Genomic DNA, 27,916 nt, shown 5'->3' with positions numbered 1-27,916 from the left:
TGCTTAGCTCAGTACCTGGCACATGGTAAGTGCTATTTAAATTTTAGCTATTGATATTCTGTTATACAGACATTCCTGAGATACCGGAGAGTATCAAGTTTTGCAAAGCCCTGGAGATTGCTGACTTCAGTGGGAATCCCCTATCCAGGTAAAAGGACTAGAGAGAAGTGAGGCTTAAGATCTGCTGTGGTTCTTTGTGGTTTCTGAGGATCCTGTTCCTATGGGGAAGGGGTGGGATGGGAAGCTAAGTATTCTCTAATCTGGTAATGGTGTATTTAAGGATCTGTCTCTCCCTCTAAAGGAGGTTGTCTGAAGATCTTTCCCTTTGATTCTCCTAACCTCTTTAGGCTCCCTGATGGCTTCACCCAGTTGCGCAGCTTAGCTCATCTTGCCCTGAATGATGTATCTCTGCAGGTGCTGCCAGGAGATGTGGGCAAGTGAGTGAATGGGGGAACCTGGGTAGAGAGTAGGGAATTGGATGATGGGATTTTCTGGGAAGGGAAATGGCACCTTAGCTAAAGTAGGAACCACCTTCCATCTCCTATGCTTATTCGTATCTCTCTTCCAGTTTGGCTAACTTGGTGACGTTAGAGCTACGGGAGAACCTGTTAAAGTCCCTTCCTACGTGAGTTTTAGCAGAACCCCCTATCCCATCCAAGTCTTTTCTGCCTCTAGAGATTCTCTGCCCTCCTAGGCTTTAAGACTTTAGTTATTTACAACCTTGATTCTTTAAGATGCATTTTGAGCTCTTCCTTTCCCTCTCTGGTCCCATATACTTATATATACTTTTTTAATTCTTCTGTTTTAGAATTGATACTAAGTATTGATTCCAAGGCAAAAGAATAGAAAGGTCAGGCAATTAGGTGTAAAATGATTTGTATGGGGTTACACAGCTAGGAAGTGCCTGAGGCAAGATTTGAATCCAGGACCACCCATCTTTGGGCATGGTGTTCTATCCACTGAGCTACCTAGCTGCTCTTCTCCCCTAAACTCTTATCCTCTTCTATCCTACACTCCTGGCCTCCTGCCTACAGGTCCTTGTCCTTCCTTGTCAAACTGGAACAGTTGGATCTAGGTGGCAATGACTTGGAAGTTCTGGTAAGGGATAGCAACTGGGGCCCTGGGGACTGGAGGTGGTGGTAAAGGTGGGGATGTCTGGGCAGAAGCAAAGGAATTCCTTGTCTTTACTGATCCAGCCTTGCTTATCCTATTCTGTTATAGCCAGATACTCTGGGGGCTCTTCCTAACTTGCGAGAACTGTGGCTGGACCGAAATCAGCTATCTACACTGCCTCCGGTGAGCAAAAGGGAGGACTGAAGTCAGGAACTTTCTCCTGACTTCCCCTGTTGTTCTGCCTATTCCCTGTCTTCCTTTGCTCAGCCTCCACTTACCTTTGATCCTCTACTTTTTCCCATTCTTTCCCAGTCTTCTCTCCCTTTTCTTCCCCCTTCCTTCTCAGTCTTCCCTATCTTTTCAAAATCATTTTATTTTCTTGTGTCTCTATTTCTATCCTTTCCAACCTTTCCCCATTTCCCACCCCGGTTCTGGTCCTTCCTATTTCCCATTCTTCTCCCTTCTTGGCTTTCCTTCATTTCCTCTCATTTTCCCCTAGCTTCCTTCTAGTCAACTTCTCAGCCTCTCCTCTGTCCTCTAGCCTCATGCCCCTTCTTTCCAGCTCTCTTTCAAGCTCTTCTCTTCCAGTGTTCCTCAGTTTCTGTCCTTTGTCCTTCCAAATATATTGGTGCTTTTGGTCAATCTCTCTCAATATTTCTCTGCTTTTTCTAGGAGTTGGGGAACCTTCGGCGCTTGGTGTGCCTAGATGTGTCTGAAAACAAATTAGAGCAGCTGCCTGCTGAGGTCAGTGGGCTGACCCTGCTCACAGACCTGTTGTTGTCTCAGAACCTGCTGGAGAGGCTCCCAGATGGCATTGGTATGTGAGGTGTTCCATGAACATTAACTTTTTGGTGAGGAAAGGGTTAGATAAGGGAAGAGAGAAGAGGGATAAATATTTATGTATTTTCTCTGTGCCAGATGCTCTACTAAGCATTTTATAAATATTATCTCATTTGATCCTCACAGCAATCCTTCAAAGAAGGTGCTTTATTATCTTCATTTTACAGGTAAAGAAACTGAGACAAAGAGGTTAAATGACTTGCCCAAAGTCACACAGCTAGCAGATGTTTGAGGCTGAGTTTGAATTCATTTTTTTAAAACCAGACCCCAGCACTCCATTCTGTCACCAGCTCCTCCTGATAGGAAAATACCTTTCTTTCATTTATTCTCTATCCTTCTGTCCCCAGGCCAACTGAAACAGCTCTCTATTCTGAAGGTGGATCAGAATCGGCTTTGTGAGGTTACTGAAACCATTGGAGAGTGTGAGAACCTATCAGAGCTCATTCTCACTGAAAACATGCTGACGGTATGGATCACAGTCTGGACCTGGACCTCTCATGCCCATCTGATTCCACAGGCTTTTAAATCCAGTTTTGATCCTGGCTTGTCCCTAATTCCCTACATTCCTTACTCTTGAGCCCACAGACCCTATCTTAGGCCAGTAATGATTCTTACCTTTAGTCCCTTAATTTCTGTTTTTATCACTTCCAGCCTAATAGTCCATGATGCTTTAAACTCCACCACTGACTCTATAGCCTGAATAATCCCCCCATGCTTGTTATCCTTATCCCTGTTGTCCCAACTCTGACCCCATAATATTCTCCATGCCCTTCTCCTTCCCCTGTGTGTCTCTGGGGAAGTCCTTTGCACAATTCCTGCCCTGAACATTCACTTGGGTCACCAGAAACCATCCATGAGACAGGGTTCCCATGGAAAAGGGCTTACCCTGTGACCCTACTTACAGGTTGGGCAGTTGTATTACTGACCTCATCATAGTGACTGGAAGCCCTGAGTTCATGATTGTTCCCTGCCAGGCACTTCCCCGATCCTTGGGGAAGCTAACCAAACTGACTAACCTGAATGTGGACCGAAACCGGTTAGGAACACTCCCTGCAGAGGTCGGGGGCTGTACCAGTCTGAATGTGCTTTCCCTTCGTGACAACCGCCTGGCCTCTCTACCCCCTGAATTGGCTGGCACCACTGAGCTACATGTGTTGGATGTGGCAGGGAACCGGTAAGCAGACTGCCCCTTCCTTATTCTTAGCTCCCACCTCTGCCTCTTCCCCTTGCGTAATGGAGAACAGGAGAGGTGTTCAAGGAGGGGCCCTTGGCTCAGGGGAGCAAGGCCCCTCTCAGTAGATCCCATCCCCCCAGGCTACAGAGTTTGCCCTTCGCCCTCACCCACCTCAACTTGAAGGCCCTGTGGCTGGCAGAGAACCAGGCTCAGCCAATGCTCAAGTTCCAAACAGAGGATGATCAGAAGACGGGGGAGAAGGTGCTCACCTGCTACCTGTTGCCCCAACAACCCTCACCTAGCCTTGGTAGGACATAATAGTATTCAGCTTTCCTTTTCAACCTAACCCCCATTTCTGGGCCCACACTACCTCACCACTCCCTGTGTTCCTACCTCACCTTCCCCAGAGTCCACCCTAACTCCACTCCTTTTTCTTCTCCACCCCAATTTCTTGCCTCACCCCCAGGCCTCTGCCTCACCCCAAACCTCATGTTTTTCCCTCACTAGTCCAGTTCTTATCTGCCTTGGTTCCCCCATCGTATCTTCCCCTGGCCCAGTCCCTGCTTCCTCTCTGCTCCTCCAGACACCCTGCTGCAAAGCAGCCTGGATGAGAGCTGGAGTGGCAGCCACAGTCATGTGAACCGGGTCAGCGTGATCCAGTTCTTAGAGGAGCCGATGGGTATGGAAGATGAGGAGCCTGGGGCAGAGAAGAGGGTAAGTCTAGTTGAGGGACTGGGGTGCTTGAGGAACACTAATACTTTGGAAGACAAGTTCCCATGCCCCTTCCCAGTTAAGAAGCTAGACTCGAGCTAGTTTCTTACTTCTGCACATACACATACACATACACATACACATGCACATACACACTCTCTCTCACTCTGACTCTCACTCACTCTTGGGGGTCATTGCTTCATTATTGTTCCCTCAATATTCACACCACCAATTCCTGGTCACTGTCTCCCCCACTCCTCTCCCCCCATCTCATTCTCCTACCCCTCAGCTTCTCACAGGGCAGGGTCCACTTTCCACTTATAGTCACTCTTCTGTTAGGGTCTACAACGAAGAGCCACTCCCCACCCCAGCGAGTTGAAGGTTATGAAGAAAGTGATTGAGGATCGGCGTAATGAGGCCTACACAGCAAAGCCTGACTCAGAGCAAATGTTGCCCACTGAGGAGGTATAAAGTGGGAGTTCTGGGGGGAAAGGTGGGACAACATGACTTGGGGGGGGGTAGAAGGTATTGGAAAAGTGCAGTCAGGAGAGATGGGTGAATGAAGAGTAAGAGGATGTGGAGTGGGGGTGATTAGGAGGTATGTCTTGGTTTATTCATACAAGAAGGGCTCTATCCCCTTCTTTTTCCTTTTCTGTCTCAGCCTTACCCAAGTTTCCCAGTTCTTCATCTGGTCTGATGGCTGCTGACAGCATATTTAACCATTAGGGTAGTTTCTGTCTTGAAGGAAAACCCTTCCTTTGGGATTTCAGCCAGGATTGTGAAGGTGAATGAAGGTTGTATCTGAATTAATCCCTGGATTCAAGTCCATTTTTCCACTAACTTAGTTATTTAACCTTGGGCCTTGGGCCTAAACCTTCCTGGGCCTTGGTTTTTTTGTATTTGTACTATGAGATTAATAAGACTCATATTGATTACCTCATAGGGTTGTTAGAATGAGACTCTGCAACCTTGAAAGAGTTTAAATTTCTATAGCAGTATGAACTGCCACAAAGGTGTGGTACTGTGGGATAGTACATAAATGCTGGGCTTATTGTCAGGAAGACCTGAATTCAGATCTTACCTTGGCACTAGCTATGCAATCCTGGGCAGCTTGGGTAACCTCTCGGTGCCTCATATAATTCACTAGATGGTAAGTGTGTTACATCTAACTCATCTGGCCTGTAACAACTGATTAGTAAATCTTCAATGAGAACGTTTACATCTTGGAATTTGACAAAAAATATAGATTTTATTGGCTTGTTGATTGCCTAGACTTCAGAAAATGAAAAAATTTAATGTAGATTAAACTTAAAAATATGTTGCACATTTTGGAGATCTAGATGTTAAACACTTACTAACCCATCCCTACTCAGGACTGTCATAGACAGGTTGTGATCTGCCTTGATGGAGGGAGTTTCCTGAGCTAATGAAATCACAGATCTTTCTCTTATTTAAATATCTTTAAGACAAGGTTTTTCAAAAGGAACTTATACTTACAAAACCAAAAGAAACCAGAAAATTCAAAGACATAGACATGGAATTAAAGTGATTTTTGGCTATATTTTCTGAAGCTAAGGTAACTGTGGTACAGTTGATAGAGCTCTGGGCCTGGAATAGAAAGACCTGAGTTTGAATCCAACCTCAGACATGCCAGCTGTGTAACCCTGGGGAAGTTACAACCCCTGCCTCAGTTTCCTCATCTATAAAGTGAGGGTAACAATAGCATCTACCTCCCAGGATTGTTGTGAGCATCAAATAAGATGAGGTAGTATTTGTAAAAGGCTTTACAAACCTTAAAGTGCTGTGTAAATGTTAGTTCATTAACTATTAAAATGTCCCAAGTAAGAGAGGTGATAATACTTTTGTTCTCTGCCTTGATAAAACCTTATATCAGAGTATTAAGGAGATTAATAAGTTGTAGCAGATGCAAAGGAGAGTGATTTGAATGCTGAGGAAACTAGAAACCATATTATATGAAGGTTGGCTGAAGGAATTGGAGATTTTTATTGATATGGGGCAGATAGGGAGGATCACCATTTTTCAGGTATTTGAAAGACTCTCATGAAGGCAAAACATATATCCTTTTTATTTATTTTTTTGTTTGGAAAATTGTACTTAGTCAATTTAGAGCATTATTCCTTGATTATGAGAATCATAATCTTTCCCTCCCTCCCCTCCCCCCACCCCTTCCTGTAGCCAATGCACAATTCCACTGGGTTTTACATGTGTCCTTGATCAGAACCTATTTCCGTGTTGTTGATATTTGCACTAGGATGATCATTTTAGAGTCTATATGCCCAATCATATCCCTTCAACCCATGTAATCAAGCAGTTGTTTTTCTTCGGTGTTTCTGCTCCCAGAGTTCTTTCTTTGGATGTGGATAGCATTCTTTCTCATAAGTCCCTCAGAAATTGTCCTGGATCATTGCATTGCTGCTAGTAGAGAAGTCCATTACATTCGACTGTACCACAGTGTATCAGTATAATGTTCTCCTGGTTCTGCTCCTCTCACTCTGCATCAATTCCTGGATGTCATTCCAGTTCACATAGAATTCCTCCAGTTTATTATCCCTTTAAGCACAATAGTATTCCATCACCAACATATGCCATAATTTGTTCAGCCATTCCCCAATCAATGGACATCCCCTCATTTTCCAATTTTTTACCACCACAAAGAGCACAGCTATGAATATTCTTGTACTAGTCTTTTTCCTTATCTCTTTGGAATATAAACCCAGCAGTGCTATGGCTGGATCAAAGGGCAGACAGTCTTTTAGTGCCCTTTGGGTATAGTTCCAAATTGTGCTCCAGAATGGTAGGATCAATTCACAACTCCACCAGCAGTGCATTAATGTCCCAACTTTGCCACATCCCCTCCAGCATTCATTACTTTCCATTGCTGTCACGTTAGCCAATCTGCTTGATTTGCATCTCTCTGATTATCAGAGACTTAGAGCACTTTTTCATGTGCTTATTAATAATTTTGATTTCTTTATCTGTAAATTGCCTATTCATGTCCCTTGCCCATTTATCAATTGGAGAATGGCTTGATTTTTTTTATAAAATTGATTTAGCTCTTTATGAATTTGAGTAATTAGACCTTTGTCAGAGGTTTTTGTTATGAAGATTTTCCCCCAATTTGTTGCTTCCCTTCTAATTTTGGTTGCATTGGTTTAATTTAATGTAATCAAAATTATTGATTTTACATTTTGTGATTTTTTTCTAACTCTTGCTTGGTCTTAAAAAATCTTTCCTTTCCCAAAGATCTGACATGTATATTATTCTGTGTTCACCTAATTTACTTATAGTTTCCTTCTTTATAGTCAAGTCATTCACCCATTCTGAGTTTATCTTGGTGTAGGGTGTGAGGTGCTGATCCAGACTTAGTCTCTCCCACACTGTCTTCCAATTTTCCCAGCAGTTTTTATCAAATAGTGGATTTTTGTCCCAAATGCTGGGATCTTTGGGCTTATCATAGACAGTGTTGCTGAGGTCATTTACCCCAAGTCTATTCCACTGATCCTCCTTTCTGTCTTTTAGCCAGTACTATATTGTTTTGATGACCACTACTCTATAGTATAGTTTGAGATCTGGGACTGCAATGCCACCTTCCTTCTCATTTTTTCATGATGTCCCTGGATAGCCTTGATCTTTTGTTGTTGTTGTTCTTTTTTTTTAAACCCTTTCCTACTGTGTATTGGCTCCAAGGCAGAAGAGTGGTAAGGGCTAGGCAATGGGGGTCAAGTGACTTGCCCAGGGTCACACAGCTGGGAAGTGTCTGGGGCCAGATTTGAACCTAGGACCTCCCATCTCTCTAGGCCTGACTCTCAATCCACTGAGCCACCCAGCTGCTCCCGTATTTATTTTTTTAAATAACTTTTTTATCATATCATATCCCTGTTCAAGATCATTTGTTCATTCAACAAATATCATTGAACATCTACTGTGGACAAAGTATCACAGCATATAAAAAGATGATATGATAGTTCTTGGCCTCAGTGAATTTATAAGGGAGCTACCATATACAGCACTATATCACAAAATCTGATGTGGGAAGTGTCTGAGGTCAGATTTGAACCTAGGACCTCCCGTCTCTAGACCTAGCTTTCAATCCACTGAGCTACCCAGCTGCCCCCTCTTTTGATCTGCTAAATGAACTTTGTTATGTTTTTTTCTAATTCAGTGAAAAAGTTTTTTGGTAGTTCGATGGGTATGGACTAAATAAGCAAATGAATTTGGGTAGGATTATCATTTTTATTATGTTAGCTTGTCCATCCCATGACCAATCAATGTTTTTCCAATTGTTCAGATCTAGTTTTCATTGTGTGGAAAGTGTTTTGTAGTTGTGTTCATATATTTCCTGTGTTTGTCTTGGTAGATAGATTCCTAAGTATTTTATACTGTCTGTGGTGATTTTAAATGGAATTTCTCTTTCTAATTCTTGCTGCTGAGATGTGTTGGAAATACATAGAAATGCTGATGATTTATGTGGGTTCATTTTGTATCCTGCAACTTTGCTAAAGTTGTTGATTATTTCTTTTTTTTTTCACTTTAAACATTATTTTATTTGGTCCTTTCCAAACATTATTCATTGGAAACAAAGATCATTTTCTTTTCTTCCCCCCGCCCCCCCACCTCTTCCATAGCTGACGCACAATTCCACTGGGTATCACTTGTGATCTTGGTTCGAACCCATTTCCATGTTGTTGGTATTTGCATTAGAGTGTTCATTTAGAGTCTCTCCTCAGTCATATCCCCTCCCCCCCTGTAGTTAAGCAGTTGCTTTTCCTCGGTGTTTTTACTCCCATAAGTTGTTGATTATTTCTAGTTGATTCTCTAGGATTCTTTAAGTAGACCATCATATCATCTGCAAAGAGTGATAGCTTGGTCTCCTCATTACCTATTTTAATACCTTCAATTTCTTTTTCTTCTCTAATTGCTACAGCTAGTGTTTCTAGTACAATGTTAAATAATAGAGGTGATAATGGGCATCCTTGTTTCATTCCTTATCTCATTGGGGAAGGCTTCTAATTTATCACCATTGCAAATTATGTTTGCTGATGGTTTTATATATATACTGTTTATTATTTTTAGTAAAGGGCCTTCTATTCCTATGCTTTCTAGTGTTTTCAATAGGAATGAGTGTTATATTTTGTCAAAGGCTTTTTCTGCATCTATTGAGATAATAATGTGATTTTTGTCGGTTTGCTTGTTAATATGGTCAGTTATGTGGATGGTTTTCCTAATGTTGAACTATCCTTGCTTTCCAGGTATAAATCCTACCTGGTCATAATGAATAACCTTTGTGATCACTTGCTGGAGTCTTTTTGCTAGTATCCTGTTTGAGATTTTTGCATCTTTGTTCATTAGAGAGATTGGTCTGTAGTTTTCTTTCTGTTTTTGACCTGCCTGGCTTTGGAATCAGTACCATATTTGTGTCGTAAAAGGACTCCTTTGCTTATTCTGTCAGATAGTTTGTATAATTTTGGGATTAGTTGTTCTTTGAATGTTTGATAGAATTCATTTGTCAATCCCCATCTGGTCCTGGGGATTTTTTCCTAAGGAGTTCTTTGATGGCTTGTTCAATTTTTTTCTGATATGGCGTTGTTTAGGTATTCCATTTCTTCCTCTGTTAGTCTAGGCAATTTATATTTTTGTAAATATTCATCCATGTCACCTAGATTGTCATATAATTTGGCATAATAGTTTTTAATGGTTGCCTTAATTTCCTCTTCATTAGAGGTGAGGTCTCCCTTTTTATCTTGGATACTGTCAATTTGTTTTTCTTCTTCCTTTTTTTTAATTAGATTGACCAGTACTTTGGGTATTTTATTTGTTTTTTCAAAGTACCAGCTTCTAGTCTTATTTATTAAATCAATAGTTCCTTGACTTTCAATTTTATTGAGTTTTAGGATCTCTTAATTTAGTTTTCATCTGAGGATTTTTTAATTTGTTCACTTTATAGTTTTTTAATTTCCATGCCCAATTCATTGATTTCTACCCTCCCTAATTTGTTAATGTATGAATTCAAGGATATAAATTTCCCCCTGAGTACTGCTTTGGCTGCATCTCATAAATTTTGAAAGTATGTCTCATCATTGTCATTTTCTTCAATGAAATTATGAATTATTTCTATTATTTGTTCTTTAACTGATTTTGGAGAATTGTATTTAATTTCCAGTTAATTTTTTATTTGCCTCTTCATATACCCTTACTAATTATTTTCATTACATTGCGATCTGAGAAGGTTGCATATATTATTTCGGCTATTTTGCACTTGTTTGCAATGTTTTTATGCCTGCGTACATGGTCAATCTTTGTGAATGTACCATGTGCTGCTGAAAAGAAGGTGTATTTCTTTTTGTCCCTCTTTATTTTTCCTCACATATCTACTAACTCTTAATTTTTCTAAGATTTCATTCACTTCTCTTACCTCTTTCTTATTTATTTCTTTGTTTGATTTATTTAGTTTTGATAGAGGAAGGTTCAGGTCTCCCACCAACATAGTTTTTTTATCTATTGCATCCTTGAGCTCCACTAGTTTCTCCTTTAGAAATTTGGATGCTATGCCATTTGGTGCATACATGTTGAGTATGGATATTTCCTCATTGTCTATACTGCCTTTTATCAGGATATAATTACCTTCCCTATCTCTTTCTTTTGACTAGATCTATTTTTACTTTGGCTTTGTCAGATGTCATGATTGCGACTCCTGCCTTCTTTTTTCTCAGTTGATACCCAATAGATTTTGCTCTAGCCTTTTACCTTTACTCTGTGTGTATCTACCTGCCTCAGGTGTGTATTTTGTAGACAGCATATGGTAGGGTTTTGATTTCTAATCCAATCTATTTGCTTGTGTTTTATGGGTGAGTTCATTCCATTCACATTCATAGTTATGATTCTAGCTGTGTATTTCTCAGCATTTTGATTTCCATTTCTAGTCTTGCCCTTTCTTCTTTACTATTTCCTTCTATACCAGTGTTTTCTTTTTAATCAGTCCCCCTAATTCCCACCCTTATTTTACGTCCCTTTCTATACCCCCCTTTATTCCCCTCTTATTTTCTTTACAGTCTTTTTAAAGTACCTCCCCACCCTTGCCCTCCCTTGTATTGCTTCCCTCCCTACCTGTCTGTTTGTTACCCTTCTCCTTCCCTATAGTGCACAAATCAATTCTCTGTCCCAGTGTATTTGATTGTTCTTCTGTCTTTGAGTCAACTTCAATGCAAGTAAGAATTGTGTTTTTCCTATCTCCAACCTCTTTACCCTTCCAGTGTATCGATATTCTTCCTCCCTCCCACCATGCACTTCTTTGTGACATAAATTTACCCCATTTTGTTTCTTTTCCAATTTCTCTTAGTATTAACCTCTTTTTTAAACTCTAGTTGTAAATATATGTTATTTGTATATATACACATGCATATTTATGCATACATATATCTATATACATATTTATGTCTTGGCATTTCATCCTATACAGTTTGTCACTGTTCCCTCTAAGTATAATTCTTCTAGGTACCCAGATAATAACAATTTTTAAAAGTTACCAATATCCTCTTTTTTTGTAGGGATACATATAATTTTAACTTACTGGGTCCCTTAAAAAAAGTGTTTTGTTTTTATTTTTTCCTCCTTTCTAAATTACCTTTTGATGATTCTCTTGAGGTCTGTGTTTGGGCATCAGATTTTCAGTTCAGGTCTGGTCTTTTCTTTACGAATACTTGGAATTCTTCTATTTTATTAAATGACCATACTTTCCTTTGTAAGAATATAGTCAGTTTTGCTGTTGATTCTTTGTTATAGATCTAGTTCCCTTGCTTTCCAGAATATCATATTCCATGCCTTTCAGTTCTTCAGTGTAGATGCAGCCAGATCCTGTCTTATCCTCACTGTAGTTCCATGGTATCTGAATGACGACTTCTTAGCAGCTTGTAATATTTTTTCCTTGGTCTGGTAGTTCTTGAATTTGGCTATAACATTCCTGGGTGTTGTCAGTTGGGGATTAAGTACAGGAGATGATCTGTGGATTCTTTCAATCTCTACTTTCCCCTCTTATTCTAGAATGTTAGGGCAATTTTCTTGGATAATTTCCTGTAGGATATGTCCAGGCTTTTTTTTTTTGTCATGGTCTTCCAGTAGACCAGTGTTTTTTTTTTTTAAACATTATTTTATTTGGTCGTTTTCATACATTATTCACTGGAAACAAAGATCGTTTTCTTTTCCTCCCCTCCCCTTCCCCCCCCCCCCTGCCTTTCCCTCTCCCATAGCCGACGCATGATTCCACTGGTTATCACATGTGTTCTTGACTCGAACCCATTTCCCTGTTGTTGGAATTTGCATTATAGTGTTCATTTAGAGTCTCTCCTCAGTCTTATCTCCTCCAACCCTGTAGTCAAGCAGTTGCTTTTCATCGGTGTTTTTACTCCCACAGTTTATCCTCTGCTTGTGGGTAGTATTTTTTTTTAGATCCCTGCAGATTGTTCAGGGAAATTGCATTGATACTAATGGAGAAGTCCATCACCTTCGATTGTACCACAATGTATCAGTCTCTGTGTATAATGTTTTCCTGGTTCTGCTCCTTTCACTCTGCATCACTTCCTGGAGGTTGTTCCAGTCTCCATGGAATTCCTCCACTTTATTATTCCTTTTAGCACAATAGTATTCCATCACCAACATATACCACAATTTGTTCAGCCATTCCCCAATTGAAGGGCATCCCCTCATTTTCCAATTTTTGGCCACCACAAAGAGCGCAGCTATGAATATTCTTGTACATGTCTTTTTGTCCATTATCTCTTTGGGGTACAAGCCCAGCAGTGCTATGGCTGGATCAAAGGGCAGACAGTCTTTTATCGCCCTTTGGACATAGTTCCAAATTGCCCTCCAGAATGGTTGGATCAATTCACAACTCCACCAGCAATGAATTAATGTCCCCACTTTGCCACATCCCCTCCAGCATTCATTACTTTGCATAGCTGTCATGTTAGCCAATCTGCTAGGTGTGAGGTGATACCTCAGAGTTGTTTTGATTTGCATCTCTCTGATTATAAGAGATGCAGAGCACTTTTTCATGTGCTTATTAATAGTTTTGATTTCTTTGGCTGAGAATTGCCTGTTCATGTCCCTTGCCCATTTGTCAATTGGAGAATGGCTTGATTTTTTGTACAATTGATTTAGTTCTTTATATAAATTTGAGTAATTAAACCTTTGTCAGAGGTTTTTATGAAGATTGTTTCCCAATTTGTTGCTACCCTTCTGATTTTGGTTACATTGGTTTTGTTTGTACAAAAACTTTTTAATTTGATGTAATCCAGATTATTTATTTTGCATTTTGTAACTCTTTCTAATTCTTGCTTGGTTTTGAAGTATTTCCCTTCCCAAAGGTCTGACATGTATACTATTCTGTGTTCGCCTAATTTTCTTATAGTTTCCTTCTTTATGTTCAAGTCATTCATCCATTTTGAATTTATCTTGGTGTAGGGTGTGAGGTGTTGATCTAAGCCTAATCTTTCCCACACTGTCCTCCAATTTTCCCAGCAGTTTTTATGAAATAGTGGATTTTTGTCCCAAAAGCTGGGATCTTTGGGTTTGTCATATACTGTCTTGCTGAGGTCGCTTGCCCCCAGTCTATTCCACTGATCCTCCTTTCTGTCTCTTAGCCAGTACCAAATTGTTTTGATGACCGCTGCTTTGTAATATAGTCTGAGATCTGGGACTGCAAGACCCCCTTCCTTTGTATTTTTTTTCATTATTTCCCTGGATATCCTTGATCTTTTGTTCTTCCAAATGAACTTTGTTATGGTTTTTTCTAAATCAGTAAAAAAATTTTTTGGAAGTTCCATGGGTGTGGCACTAAATAGATAGATGAGTTTGGGTAGGATGGTCATTTTTATTATATTGGCTTGTCCTACCCATGAGCAGTTAATGTTCTTTCAATTGTTCAAGTCTAGTTTTAGTTGTGTGGAAAGTGTTTTGTAGTTGTGTTCATATAGATCCTGTGTTTGTCTCGGGAGATAGATTCCTAAGTATTTTATTTTGTCTTGGGTAATTTTGAATGGGATTTCTCTTTCTAGTTCTTGCTGCTGAGCTGTGTTGGAATTATATAGAAATGCTGATGACTTATGTGGGTTTATTTTGTATCCTGCAACTTTGCTAAAGTTGTTGATTATTTCGATTAGCTTTTTGGTTGAATCTCTAGGATTCTTTAAGTAGACCATCATGTCATCTGCAAAGAGCGATAATTTAGACCAGTGTTTCTTAAAAGTTGTTTCTCCTAGACCAATTTTTCTAAGTCTTTTGTTTTGTGAATGAGGTGTTTCATATTTTCCTCAATTTTTTCATTCTTTTGATTTTGTTTTATAGTTTCCTGCTCCCTTGTGAAGTCACTTGCTTCTAATTGTTGAATTCTGGTTTTTAAAGACTGAATTTCATCCCTGGCTTTTTGGTCATCCTTCTCCTTCTGGTCTGATTTTCTTTGAGGTCATCTTTAACCTTTGCCTCATCTTTCAATTAGTTGCCTCATTTTCAAGCTGATTAATTTTGGTTTTCAAGACATTATTTCTGTTTCCAGATGACTTATCTTGCTTTTTAAGTTCTTTTCCCAGTTGTCTTCAGCCTCTCTTAATTGTGTTTTGAATTGTATTTTGAGTTTTTCCAAAGCCGGTGTCCAATTCACTGGAGTTTGTGTTTTTGCTTGGTGTTTGATCTTCCTCTGTTACATTTGCTCTTTGTTCATTCCCTGGATAGAAGCTGTCAATTGTAATTTCTTTTTCCTTTTTCTGTTGTTTGCTCACATTTGCCTCTTCTTTTCCCCTTGTAGTTGCCTGTGGTCTTGCTCTTCTCATTATGTGCTGTATCTGTAGGTTTGGGCTTTTCTGTCAATCTTCACCCTTGGAATTTAGCAAGATTCTAAGAGCAATCTGTGGGGCAGGGGTGTTGGAGCTTGAGCTTCCTTGCCCTCTAAAAGCTTGTTAAGATTAAGTCCAGTGGAGTTGAACTTGCAAAGCTGGATGTGCCCTGAGTCCAAAACCTTGGGAAGGGGGGAGGCAATATGGAATGTCATCTGCAATTGGGCTGCCTTCTTTGAGGTTCTCTTCCAGCTGCCTCCCCGCCACCTGTGATCAAAACCCTGAGCCTGGCACAGCTTTGTCTGTAAGGTACTAGGATCTAGTACCTTAATATACCTCTTAATATAGTCTCTGCCCCATTATTTCCAGTGACATGTTCAGCATTTATAAGGGCAGCATTTTTAGGCTGTAGGCTAGGGCCCTTGCCTGTCCAGAGATTCCAGCCACTGCTGGAGGCTCAGTACTATAGGTGGGGGAGGGGTCCTGGGACCTTCCTTCTTCCTTCCCCTTAAACCCGAATGTTCTCCAATTCAGGCTTTTGGGGGCGGGGCATACCTTTTAAGTTGAGATCAGCAGGAGGATTCCTTAGCTCTGTCCTGTTAGATTTGGTTTTCAGTCCTCTAGGAGCATTTGGTTTTTAATTGGCAAGGAATGGTTTTCAGAGGTTTGAACTTTCACTGCCTCTACCCTGCCATCTTGACCTCGCCTCCCCATATATCCTTTTTAGGTCTAATAATGTGTGGTCCTAACTTGTACCAGTGACTGAAAGTTATAGAGTGGCAGATCCCTGGTGTATGAGGGAGAACTTTTTTGCTGTCCAGCTAAAAAAAGGCTGCCCTTATAAATGCTGAACATGTCACTGGAGATAATGGGGCAGAGACTATATTAAGACTTCTCATGAATGTTATAGAATATAGTCCTTTATCAGCACATTTCCCTACTTTTAAGATTCGGTGAGTTTATAGAATATAGCTATATGGATCACCCCTAACTTACATCTACAGATCAGCTGGCCTGAGTAGAAACTCCTGAAACACAGACCTGGTTTTTCTTTATCTGGGGACTCACACCTAAAAATGCATTTCTTAAACTATAGACATTTTCCTTTCTGATCACTTTGTCTTTCTTAAGAAAAGTCCTAAGACTAATTATCTGGTCCTTCATTTCATGGAATTGTATCCCTTGATGGAGAAAGAAACTATTAGCTCTTATAAATTATCTTTATAAAATAGCTGGCAGTTCCACAGCAGTTTTAAGTTTTGCAAAGAACTTAAAAATATCTCATTTTATCTTCACCTATATCTCCTTCACATGTATCTAGGCATACCTTCTCCAGCAGGGGTCTTATAAAATCATGAATTTGACTTCTGTTCCCCAAGACTCGCCTTTCACTCTTGTCAAGAATCTGGGGTTATTGCTCCACAACTATTTGTGTGTTCCCTGCTGCCTTGTCCATATTACCTATTCCTGTTTCTTATCCAGGGGAGCCCAAGCAACAACAGTTAGAGAAATTATAGATTCCATTTCAAAGCACGTTAGGTTGAAAAGGTCTTTTCTTAAAGTAAACTGGATGTAGAATTTAGTAGAACTATTATCCCCATTTTATAGCTGAAGAAACAGAGGCTTTGGAGAAATTAAGTGACTTGCCTAGGGTCATATAACATGTAAGCACAATAGCCAGTAACCAGATCCAGGTCTAATGAGGCTCCAGCACAACACTTTTGCCCCTAAATCACACTATCTTGAAGTGTTCTTAAGTTGATAAAGGCATTGGAGGACCTATCTTCTCTGCTCAGGGTATTCCTTTTTGCTTAAGACTGAGCCCTGGGAAATCTCAGGGGCCTTAAGAACTAAGTCACAGAATCCCTACTTCAGATTTACAAGGACCCTGGATTGCCTAGTTCAACCCAGATCTCAGACCTCATCCCTTGCAAGTAGTCATGCATCCTCTATAATTTCTACAGAGCCTACCTCTAAGCAACCTTTTTTATTTTACAAGGTTTTTTGTTGTTGTTGTTTTTCTTTTAGGAAATTTTTTTCTGATCTTGAGCTGAAATCTGCCTTTACAACTTCTAATTATTTCTTGTTCCGCCTTGTAGGCATAGGTTAAAAAGTACTCTGCTTCTCTCATGATAGCTCCTTAACTTGAAACAATTATGCCCTCACCTTAATTCTTCTCTTCTGCCAGGCTAACTTTCCCTAGTTTCTTTCTCATGTGACATGATTCTGAATCTCTAATAATTTTGGCCATGCTTCTCTGAATACACTCCAGTTCTTCATTACCCTTCCCAAAATGTGCTGGTTAAAACTGACCCCAATAATCCAAGGATCATTCCACCAGATCATAGAGGACAGCAAAACTTTTCTCTCCCTCTTCTGAGATCATATGTTGCCATTAATGCAATATAAGACCTCATTTTTGGTTTTGGTTGCCATGTCACTCTTTGCTTATTGTTTTTCAAGTGTTTTGGTCATATTTAACTCTTTGTGACCCCATTTGGGGTTTTCTTGGCACAGATACTAGAGTGGTTGCCATTTCCTTTTCCAGCTCATTTTATAGATGAAGAAACTGAGGCCAACAGGGTTAAGAGACTTACCCAAGGTCTCAAACAGCTAGTAAATGTCTGAAGTCAAATTTTAACACAGGTCTTTCTGACTCTAGGCCCCATGCTTTATTTACTATGCCACCTAGCTTCTTCAGATTAAATTTACAGGCCACTAAAACCCCCAGGTCTTTTTTTTCAGAACTCTTGCCCAGCCTTCTAACTTACATTTAGGCAGTTTATTTTTTTAAGATTAAGTGTGAGACTTTACATTTATCCTTAACATATTTTATTAGATTGATCCATTGTTCTGTTCTGCTGACATTTTAAAATTCTTATTCTCTTATCCAACAGGTTATATATTTTTATGTATTAGTAAATTTTGTAAAGAGCCAGGAGTCCTGCTTCATTTGCCCTTCTTAGATTTTATAAAATGAAGAATAGTTATTCCCTCACAAGGTAGGAGGGCAGTTGAGTCATAGGAGTACTGGGATAGAGATACATGAGGACATGATTAGAATTGTCAGGGGAAAATCTAGTGACAGGACACCCTAGGGGGGTGGGGTGTTTCCTCTCAAGTTATTTTCTTGCCGCTCTTCTATGTGGATCTTTTCCTGTCTTAAGCTATTCTTAGAGATACCATTTCCTCCCCTTATTGCCTGTGTGACTGCTACTCCCAAGGTTTCCTGACTTTGGTCTTCTGCATGCTCCCCCAATGTGGCTTGTTCTGTCTTCACATGCACTAATACTGGTTGGTATGTCTCACTGAGTCTACCACCTACCAAGCCCACTGAATCTGGTGATGCCACAGCAACCATCAGAGACAGGGGTGTTTGACTTCTAGTAACTTTTTCCTCATTAAATATGCTCTTCCAGGCTACACATGCACTTTGGGGCATGTCAGTGTCTCTGAAATTTAAATTTCTGTAGCTATAAAATAAGGGAGTTAGGCTAGATGATTTCTAAGCCTCTTTCCATAGTTATATTCTATGGTAGCCTGTGCTTTAGCAATTACTTCTGCCTTCTGAACTTTGAGCTTCTCCAAAATTTCTGCCTAAGCTATTCCTAAGGGCAGAGCTAGCTGTCTTTTTACTCTCCTTCTGCCCTGAGTTGGGACAACTAAAAGCTATGTTTCCCGCTTTAGAACCTTTAAACTGTGGAATTTCTAGAGATGGGACTATATCTTCCCCATAAAAGTAGCAGGCTTCTCTAAGGCAAGGACCACATCTCCATCCTCTTACTACAGAAAACCTAGGTATCATGATTCCTTTTTCAGAAGGAGTGTTTCCTGAGTGGGACTATGTTTCTTCTCCATGCGTACCTGCTAGAGTGGTGTTGTCTACTTGCATTCCCATTATGCATGTTTGGGGTTTGTGTTGCTTTCTTGTACTGAGAATAATTCAGCAAGGCCTTTTGTGTTTTGGTTTTTTGTAACTGAATATCTTCTGTGTTTGAGGCTTTATGCTAGGCTATGTTGTTGGGAACACAAGGTAAAGGGAAGATCTGCCAATTGTATTTGATTGCCTCCCCTCTGCTGCCATCACTCAGAAGCCTTTCCTTCTTTGATGTTCAATTCTCTCAGTCTTTCTACATCATCTCTTCCTCCATTTCCCTTTCCTTTTTAGAAGAGTACCTTATTTTTACATCAATTAGAAACTAGAAATTTCTTAATTTGAGCTCTAGCCTTGAAGAAATGTGGCCCCACTTGCTTAGGCCAACATTCCACTTGTGTTCTTGATCTCTGAAATCTTAACTTCCCTCTACTCTAATCTCCCATCTCTCCTTATTTACTGGATCCTTCCTTGCCTACAGACATTTCTCCTGTTCTTAAAAAAAGATCTTTCATTTGACCTTTCTATCCTTTCAGGCTCTTTTGTTTTCATAGCCTACCTCCTTGAACAAGTACATTCACTAGCTCCATTTCCTTTCCTCTTACACTTCCCCCCTGTATTGTCTTAAAAAAAAAATAACCTTGACCTTCTGTCTTAGAATCTCTTAGAATCCTTATCTTTCTCTCCCCTTCTCTTTCAAGGCAGAAGAGTAGTAAGGGCTAGTGACTTGCCCAGGGTCACACAGTGAGGAAGTATCTGAGGCCACATTTCAATCCAGGACCTCCCAACTCCAGGCTTGGCTCTCAGTCTACTGAGCCATGTGTAGTCTTCCAACCTAATCATTCAACTGAAGCTACTCTTTCCAAAGTTCATCATTGACCTCTTAATTGTCAAATTCTGTGGCCTTTTTTTCAGACTTCTTTCCTTTTGACATCCATTGCATCATTTGATGATGCTGACATTCTCTTCTGGGATATTCCCTTTCTGGTTTTTCATAATACTGCTATAGCCACTCTCTTTCCAGTCTAGCTCTTCCTTTTCAGTCTCCTTTGCTAGATCATAATCCAGGCCTAACCTTTTACCTTGTGTACCTCAAGGTTTTCTGTTCCTTACCCTCCCCTTTCCTTTTCTTCCAATTCCTTAGCTTCCATAGATTCATTTAGATCTATGCAATCAGCTCCCAGATTTATATATCTAGCCCTACTTTTTCTCCTGAACTTTGATCCCACATCACCTATTAGTTATTTCTAACTAGATTTCCTAATTGCTATCTCAGCCTCTGCATGTCCAAAGAGGAATTCATTTTCCACCCTGCCCCATCCTTTCTCTAAACTACCCCAATCTTCCATACTTTCCAGTTTCTGTCAAGGGCAACAGCATCCTTCCAGTCATGCAGGTTCCCAACCTCAGTTATCCTTAACTCACCATTCTCTAACCTACCCTCCTACCCCATCCAAATAGTTGCCAAGTTGTGATGATTTTGTCTCCGCACCATCTCTCACATCTGTATTCCTCTCTTAGTTCTCTCCCCACTCAGTTGTTATCCTCTGCAAAGCTGCCATTGTGATATTCCTAAAGCAAAGTTCTGACCATTTCACTCCCCTGTTTGAAAAGTGGCTCTTTTGTGTCTCTGATCAAATATAAACTCCTCTGGAAGCATTTAAAGCGCTTCATAACTTGCCTTTCCTGCACTCTGATGTTCAGCCCTACTATCCTCCTCCTATTCCTTTCACACTGCATTTGTTGGCCTGTGTGCAGATTGTCCCGTATGCCTCCTTCCAAACTCAAGTGCTGCCTTCTACATAAAACTTTTTTCAATCCTCCCTCAGTTGCTTGTGCATTTTAACAACCTCAGAAGAATTCATATTTACTTTTTTTACATAGTTTTGATCTATTTATGTGTGTAAATGATGTTTCTTTTGGTAGTTGGCTCTTGAGTAATAGGAAATTCCTTGAGGGATAGGAACTATTTCATTTTTGGTTTTGTATTACCAGCACCTAGTATAGTCCCTGGTACTCAGCTTAATTATAATTAATAAATACTTGTTCATTGATGAAAACAAACCTAATTTCTCAAAAATGTCCCAGAAAGGAGAAGCATCTTATACAAAATCACAGCTAATAGTGGGAAGGAAGTTTGGAGAGGTATGTGGGTGTCGAGTTGTAGATTTTGAATGCCAAATTAAGAAGTTCAAACTTTACCCTTTAGACAGGGAAGAAACGGTGAAGGTTTTTGAGCAGGTCTTTGACATGATAAAAGTGTTTTCAAGAAAGGATAGTCTACATAGGCAGGTAGGTGGCTCAGTGGTTAGAAACCCAGACCTAGAGATAGGAGGTCCTAGGTTCAAATCTGACCTTAGACACTTCTTAGCTGTTTGATCCTGGGCAAAATATTGATTCTGAGATGAAAGGTAACAGTTTTGAAAAGAAAGAATAGCCTAGTAACACTAGGCAGGATTTTTGAAAAAGTGGAGGTGAGAAGGAAACAGGCAAAACAACTATTGATTCAGTCAAGGCGTAACATGTAGGGGCAACCAGGTGGTGCCAGGTTGTAGAAATCAGTGCCCTGAAGTCAACAAGATTTTAGTTCACATCTAGATACAGGACGCTGGACAAGTTACTTAACCTCTTTTTGCCTCAGTTTTCCCATCTATAAAATAGAGATAGTAATAGTTCCTACCTTCCAGGGTTGTTGTGAGGATCAAATGAGATAATAATTAGAAAGTGCTTAGTCTAGTGCCTGGTGCCTAGTAAGCACTATATAGATATTATTATTATTACAGTTACTTTTACTATTATGATGATATAAAGGACCTAGATTAGTTTGATGATAGTAGGAACAGATGAGAGACTTTTTGGAACATTGACAGGACTTGACCTGAAAGAGAAGAATCCAGGATAGGCTGGCTGCCTAGTGCCAAGTTTGGAATGGCAATATGTAGATAGGCGTTTCTAGATGCTGAGGCAAAGCATAAAGATTGTAAGAGAGAGAAAATCAGATCTAGCAATGCAAAGTGTAAAAGAGAAAATCAGATGCAAAGGAACAGCCCAAGCAGGGGAACGGCAAGAAGACTCAAGATTCCAGAAAGGAACAGAGGAGCTAAGGGAAATTGAAACTGCCAGATCACTTCTTCTTGTGAGCTTTCTTGGAGTGGAGGGTATGAGAAAAGGACCTCTGAGACAGAGGATCCCATCCCTTTGAACATTGACTACCTTCCAGTGAACCCTTAAATCTCTCTGGTTCCAGCTGAAGACAAAAAAAAAAGTAGACTGGGACTTTATAGAAAGCTGTCTACTAAGAAGATTTCTCTCTATCCCCAAAATTGTCCTGGACTTCAACTCTTAGCCAGATTAGCTTAGGAGGAAGGACAAACTCAACAACTGACCAAAGGGAGGGTCAGGCAGCTAGCCTGAACCCCTCAGGATTTGGGGAGGAAGTCAGTGAGATTCCTATCTCTCATTTTACTCTCCCAACACCCTCATTCTCCCTGCCTGGTGAGTCCCCAAGAATAAAGTGGTATCTGTTTAGATCAGATCTGCCTGCTTTCTAACATCAAGGAAGGGGATTGAAGATTTGGGGAGAATCATACCTTTTCCCTGAATGGAAGAGAGCTAGCTCCAGACCAAGGCTGAGGAGTAATTCAGGTCTCAAAGGGGAAGGTGGCAGTTGGGATATTGGGAGCATCCAGAGGCAGGAAGTTTACCCTGTTTCTTAGCAACAGCCAAGATAAAGAAGGGAGGCAGTGAGACATTTCTCTGAGACCTTCTCCCCCAATCATTGACCTCCATATCCCAAACCTGATCTCTGAAGAGACATATTCTGTCCCTCTGAAAGACAATTTGTGCTGTCTTCCCCAAGTGGAAGAGAGGGGAGGATCAATCTCTCCCCTCTCTCCATTTTTCAGTTCTTTCACTCTCTATCCCCAGTTCCCCAGTGTATGAGTGTGTGACCTCCTTCTGGTCATATATTACAAGATGTATAATAAATAGTCCCTGCTCTTCTGGCCATTACTTACAGTTTAATAGGTGTAGTAATATATACATATGAACAACTGTAATATATATGATTATGGAGATGATAGTGACTTCTGGGCCTTGAAGTATGATAGGATTTAAGAAGGCTAGGGAAGAGGGAGAGAGCATATTTTAGATATAAGAAAGCATTAGATGATCAAAAGCCAGTAAATCGTTCTGCCTGGAACATGGAATAGTGTGAAGTGAGGATGGAAAATGAGATTAGAGGCAGATTATAGAGAGAGAGCCTTGGAAACTAGACTGAGAAAGTTGGACTTTATTTGATAGGTATTTAGAATTCACTGAAGGTTATCAAGAGAATAACATGATAGCAGTGGGAGGAAAGCATTCCAGTGGTGAGACATATTGTAGAATGCAATTATAATAGTCCAAGTAGAAGGTAATAAGACTGAATTAGGGCAGTGGTAGTAGAAATGAACAGGAGCTAACTGATGCAAGAGTTTTTAGAGAACAGTCATCATTTGGTATTACTGATCACCTCTTCCTAATTGATGATTCCTTTTCCTTTCACTTTAGAAATAGCACATGCTTAGGTTCTCCTCTTCCCTAACTGTTCCTTTGCTGCCTCCTTATCCTTGTTTTATTCCTTAATGAAAGTGTTCTTTAATGTTTGGTCCATGGCCCAATTTTCTTTCTCTACTTCTTTTTCCTTTGCAAATTCATCTTGACTTCAACTACTAGTTTTATATGTTCATCCCAATTATATATCTCCCCAAATACCTAATATAAATTTGGTGAATGAATAACAAGACTTTAGTAGTAACCACTGGATGTCAGAGGCAAAAGGAGGAGGGAGGCAAAGATCACACAAAAATTTTAAGTCTTTATGGTACTATTACCAGAAATAGAAAAGTTAAGTGGATTTGGTGGGGAACAAGATTTTAGTTTTCAACATGTTGGGTTTGAAGTGTTTGATTGTTATGGTAGAGATGTCATATATGCAGTTGGTAATACAGGATGGGTATTTAGGTGGTAATTCCTGTCTGGGACCTCTACATGGTTGTTGAAGTCTTGGGAGTTGGTAAGGAAGAGAATGTTAAAAAGAAGAAAGATATATAGCAAAAAGAAGGATGAGGCAAAGCTTGGAGAAAACCTATCTTTAGAGAACTTGAGGCATTAGAGCAATCATTGAAGGAGGCAGAGGAGGAGCTGTCAGAAGGAGGAGGATTGGTGGAAGGTACTGGGCATGTTTCCCATGGAGAACTGACTCTTGGGAGACATAATTATCTTCAAATATTTGAAGAACTATCCTGTGTGGGAGGAGATTTACTTGTTTGACTTGGCCTCAGGGGGCAGAATGAATTTCATTTGGTGGAAGTTTGAGTGGGGTAGATTTCCTCTTGATATGAGGAAAATGCTTCTAAGAATTAGAGCTTTCTAAAAGTGCAGTGGGCTCTAGGTCTTTCTTCCCTCTCCCTCCCTCCCCACCAAGTCTTCAAGTGTGGTCTGGTCATACACTGAGCATGTTTGGGAGAAGATTTAATTTAGGCCATCTAGGTTAGATTAATTGGCCTCTGGCATCACTTTTTAGTGGGACTGGTGCTCAGGAGACAAATTAGGTTTAAAGATAGATTTTGTGCACCATCCATAACTTGTTAATAATTGAAACCATGACTGTTGACAATCTTTCTGATACAGAGAATCTAGATGAAGAATAACAGAGGGTCAAGAGCTGAATCCACCCATATTTTAGTAAGGGGGAGAATGAGAAGGGGTAATTAGAGGTATAATCTCTAGCTTCTCTATATTACAGGAAAAGAGGCTGAGCTCTCAATCCCACCAGAGCATGGACTCTCATGTGTCCACCAGCACAGTCTCAGCAAGTTTCCTGGAAGAGGAAGAAGAGGCGGAGCAGAAACAGGGGCCAACATCAGAAAAGGAAACAAGTCACAGAGCCAATGAGGAGGAGGTGGAAATTATGGCAGCTAGCCATGAGGAGGAAGTGGAGGAGGAGTATGATGAGGTATGAAGAGGTGGGGTGAGGGAAGGGGAAAGAACTGGGAATGAGTGGAGAGGGGAGGAGAAGCAAGTTAGCATTGGTTGGTGGAAGGGATTTAGCTCTTCTGTTGTGTTATCTCTATACTTTCATAACTAAGAAGCCAACTGCTGTTGCAAATTTCTTTGAGATCAGGCCTGTAGTCTTAGGGTTCTAGTGTCAGTTAAAGGAATGATTGTTGCTTCCTTGCCCCTGGTCCTAACTTGTAGCTTTTGTTCTGTGGTTGTCAGGTTTAACTCCTAAGTGTTAAAGGTTCTGCTGAGAGTTGACCTGCGTTGGGATAAAGTCCCTACAGGGGAAAGCACTTGCAAGTTAGACTAATTCTACATAAATGTTTTCTTTTCAGGTGGTAAGAGTGGTTCAGGGGTTTGGGGGGAAGAAGTGAAAAAGTGAGAAGGGACCTATCCCAACAAGGTTAGCTTCTAGGTACTAAGAATTTTTTTTTAATCTCAAGAAATTTTTATTTTTGTTTATTCAATTTAATAATTAAGTACCTACTATATGTCAGGCAGTGTACAAAGGGGACTTTTTGTACTTTCTTGTGGTGGGGAGATCCCCCATAGCAAATAGGGGAGGAGAGAATTGGGAAAATATTTGGATTACCAGCTTTTCTCATCCCCTCTTTGGAATTTTCAACTTCCCTGTCCCAGTCCAGGAAATTGGGACTGCTTTTGCCCTCTTCTTCTGTACTCTGCTTCTCCTAAGTGGGCTTTGGGTGAACAGAGCCCTTTTCCCTTCATTCACTTCAGCCAACATGTGGCAAGTCTTCCTCCTATAGAATTTACACTAAAACAACTAAGGGGAAGGAGGGCAAAAATAGCAAAGCAGAAGAATGGGCAAAGTTGTAACAAAGCTCATTGTTACACATCATTAGCAATTAAGCAGCATCTTGCTTCAGATGGACTTGACTGGCATGGCATTTAGGATTCTGTCTTTCTCTATATATGGACTCTGTAACCTGGAGCTCCTCTTCTCCCCTCCCCACAACACCCAGGACACTGGATGCCTCTTGTAAAAGAGGACTTCTTTGTCACTTGGGGAAATTGGAAGTAGCCAAAGGAGTGCCTTGACCTGAGTTGCTTTAGAGAGAAGATGCTACCTGTGGTCCATTTTTCTTAGTGATTCTCATTCGCCCTCATCTCTTTCTTCTTTCCCTTAGTAGGGCCTTGTGAAATCTTCAGGTGGCTTGAGTTGGCCCAAGCCTCTTCATGTCACATTATGAGACCTGATCAATTTGGGGATAGATTAGGGGGAAAGGATGGACAGTTATGTACCAGAAGAGAAACACTGATTCATATTCTAAAGGAGACAGACTGATATGCTAATAGGGACAGGTAGACTTAAGCATGTTGACCAGAACAGATACAGAGAATGGATACATTAATCATTCAACAAATATTTGTGCTCAACACTATTAGACTGGGTATAGAGAAAAATTCACACCTTTGAGAAGTTCAAAGTTTAGTGAGTGAATTAAAATAAAAACATATAATAGTTATAATGTTAAACAATTCAAACTTTTATTAATGAATGAATGACAAAGAAATATATATATGAGCCATCCACATGCTGAACATAGTTGAAACCATGATTCAAGTATCCAGAGGCTATTGGTCAAGAATAGCAGGGGGCCAAGAGTTGAACCAACCCATATTTCTTGAAAGCAGGAGAAAAAGGAGTAATTAGAGATCTAATTCTAATTTACACATATTGGGTCCAAATGATATCTTGTACTAGTACAAAAGTAAAACTGACCCAGGGCTTCTGTTCTCTCAGGGGAAAGAGAAAGATCTAGGAAAGATAGAGCATCAACAGCTGTTGGGATAGAAGAAGTCTTTACCAAGTAGGTGGGCCCTGGGCTGAGCCTAGGAAGCCAGATAAGGATTCTGAGATGAAGAGGGCACATACCTGTCAGGAAATGGGAATGTCTGGACCAGTGTCATAGAAGTGAGAGTTCAAGGCATGACTAGTCAATCCAATTTTGCCAAGATGGATAGTTTATGAAAAGGAGTAATATGAAATAAGGTAGGTGGGAATTAGATTATGCATGGGGTTTAAAAGGTTAGTTAAAGAATTTGTGTTTTATGCTAGAATCAGTCAGAAGCCAAGCATTTAAGATTATTTTCACAATTATATACATGAGATAGGATATAGATGAGAGAGAAGAAAGACTAGAAGAGGGGCAGCTAGGTATCTCAGTGGGTAGAGAGCCAGGCCTGGAGACAACAGGAGGACCTAGATTCAAAAGTGGCCTCAGACCCTCCCTAGCTGTGTGAACCTGGGCAAATTACTTAATCTCCATTGCCTAACCCATACCTCTCTTGCCTTGGAACTGATACTTATATCAATTCTAAAACAAAAGGTAAGGATTTTTTTTTTTTTAAGAAAAGAGATCAGTAAGAGGCTATTTTAAGTTTAAGAGGTGATGAGGGCTTGAATTAGGTTGGTGACTGTGAATGGGAACAATTCAGTAGATTTAGGGGAAAGAAAAGACTCAGAGAAACTCTATGATGAATTTGGGGAACCAACAAAATAGTTATGCTCTCAACAAAATTAAGGCAGTTTGGATAAAGTGCAAATTTGAGGAAAGGAGTTCTGTTTTGGACATACTAAGTTTTTGCAGATGAGGCCCTGAAGGAGGAATTGACTTATCCTTTGCTGCACAGTAAGTAGGTGTGGGAACCCAGACAAAACCCAGGTCTTTTGACTAGTAGGCTAGTGGTTTTTGTTTGTTTGTTTGTTTGTTTTGGAGGGGGGTGGTTTTGTTTTTCATTACTGAAATGCATGATTGCCTTGCATATGAGGTTTCAAATATTTCTTATGTGAACTCAGTGTACTCTGGAAATGAATAAAAAACTTTTTGAGTGCTTACTGTGTACTAAACAGTGTGCTTTGCTGTTATCAAGTGCTACTTTACCCCAGAGCTTAGGAAGTTAAGCAATGCTGAATTCATATATCTGATTCTTCTATGAAGATGAGAAAGGGAAAACAAAACAGGGCACTGGTGATAGGAAGACAGAGACACTGATGGGCTGGTGCTAGCAATGAGTAAAAAGGTCTGAGGCAGTGGGAGAAATGGAAGGAAGATCAGTGTTTTCTCTCTCCTCAAGTTTTCCTAGAGTACTTTGAATCTGTCCTTTGCCACATTTATTTCCTACTTTGTATTATACTTATCTGTGTATTTTTTGTATCTTCTCATCTCACTCATCCCCCACCTCCTAAGTTCTTTGGGCTTAAAGGCTGTGTCCTTTTTCATCTTTAAAGGTGCTCCCTGTGTCTATTACAGTCTTTTGCATGCTGCAAGTGCTTAATAATTGTTTATTGCATTG

General features: G+C 40.2%; 1 protein-coding gene across 44 annotated transcripts in view; it reads left to right on the top strand.

Annotated features, from left to right (window-relative positions):
- SCRIB (scribble planar cell polarity protein) overlaps window positions 1–27,916 on the top strand; it is an 81,758-nt gene that overhangs the window by 5,233 nt on the left and 48,609 nt on the right. For all 44 annotated transcript variants that reach the window (XM_056822833.1, XM_056822837.1, XM_016432009.2 and 41 more), the window contains exons 3-14: window positions 70–148; window positions 348–437; window positions 569–625; window positions 1,035–1,098; window positions 1,222–1,296; window positions 1,786–1,930; window positions 2,301–2,419; window positions 2,928–3,127; window positions 3,268–3,434; window positions 3,711–3,841; window positions 4,178–4,303; window positions 24,345–24,554. In XM_056822833.1, coding sequence (XP_056678811.1) covers window positions 70–148; window positions 348–437; window positions 569–625; window positions 1,035–1,098; window positions 1,222–1,296; window positions 1,786–1,930; window positions 2,301–2,419; window positions 2,928–3,127; window positions 3,268–3,434; window positions 3,711–3,841; window positions 4,178–4,303; window positions 24,345–24,554 — 1,463 coding nt within the window. The remainder of the gene's footprint in view (window positions 1–69; window positions 149–347; window positions 438–568; window positions 626–1,034; window positions 1,099–1,221; window positions 1,297–1,785; window positions 1,931–2,300; window positions 2,420–2,927; window positions 3,128–3,267; window positions 3,435–3,710; window positions 3,842–4,177; window positions 4,304–24,344; window positions 24,555–27,916) is intronic.

The sequence above is a fragment of the Monodelphis domestica genome, chromosome 3 (assembly GCF_027887165.1).
Source record: "Monodelphis domestica isolate mMonDom1 chromosome 3, mMonDom1.pri, whole genome shotgun sequence".
NCBI classification, from domain to species: domain Eukaryota; kingdom Metazoa; phylum Chordata; class Mammalia; order Didelphimorphia; family Didelphidae; genus Monodelphis; species Monodelphis domestica.
The sequence above is the reverse complement of the archived record's forward strand: the minus strand, read 5'-3'. Positions and strand labels throughout refer to the sequence as shown.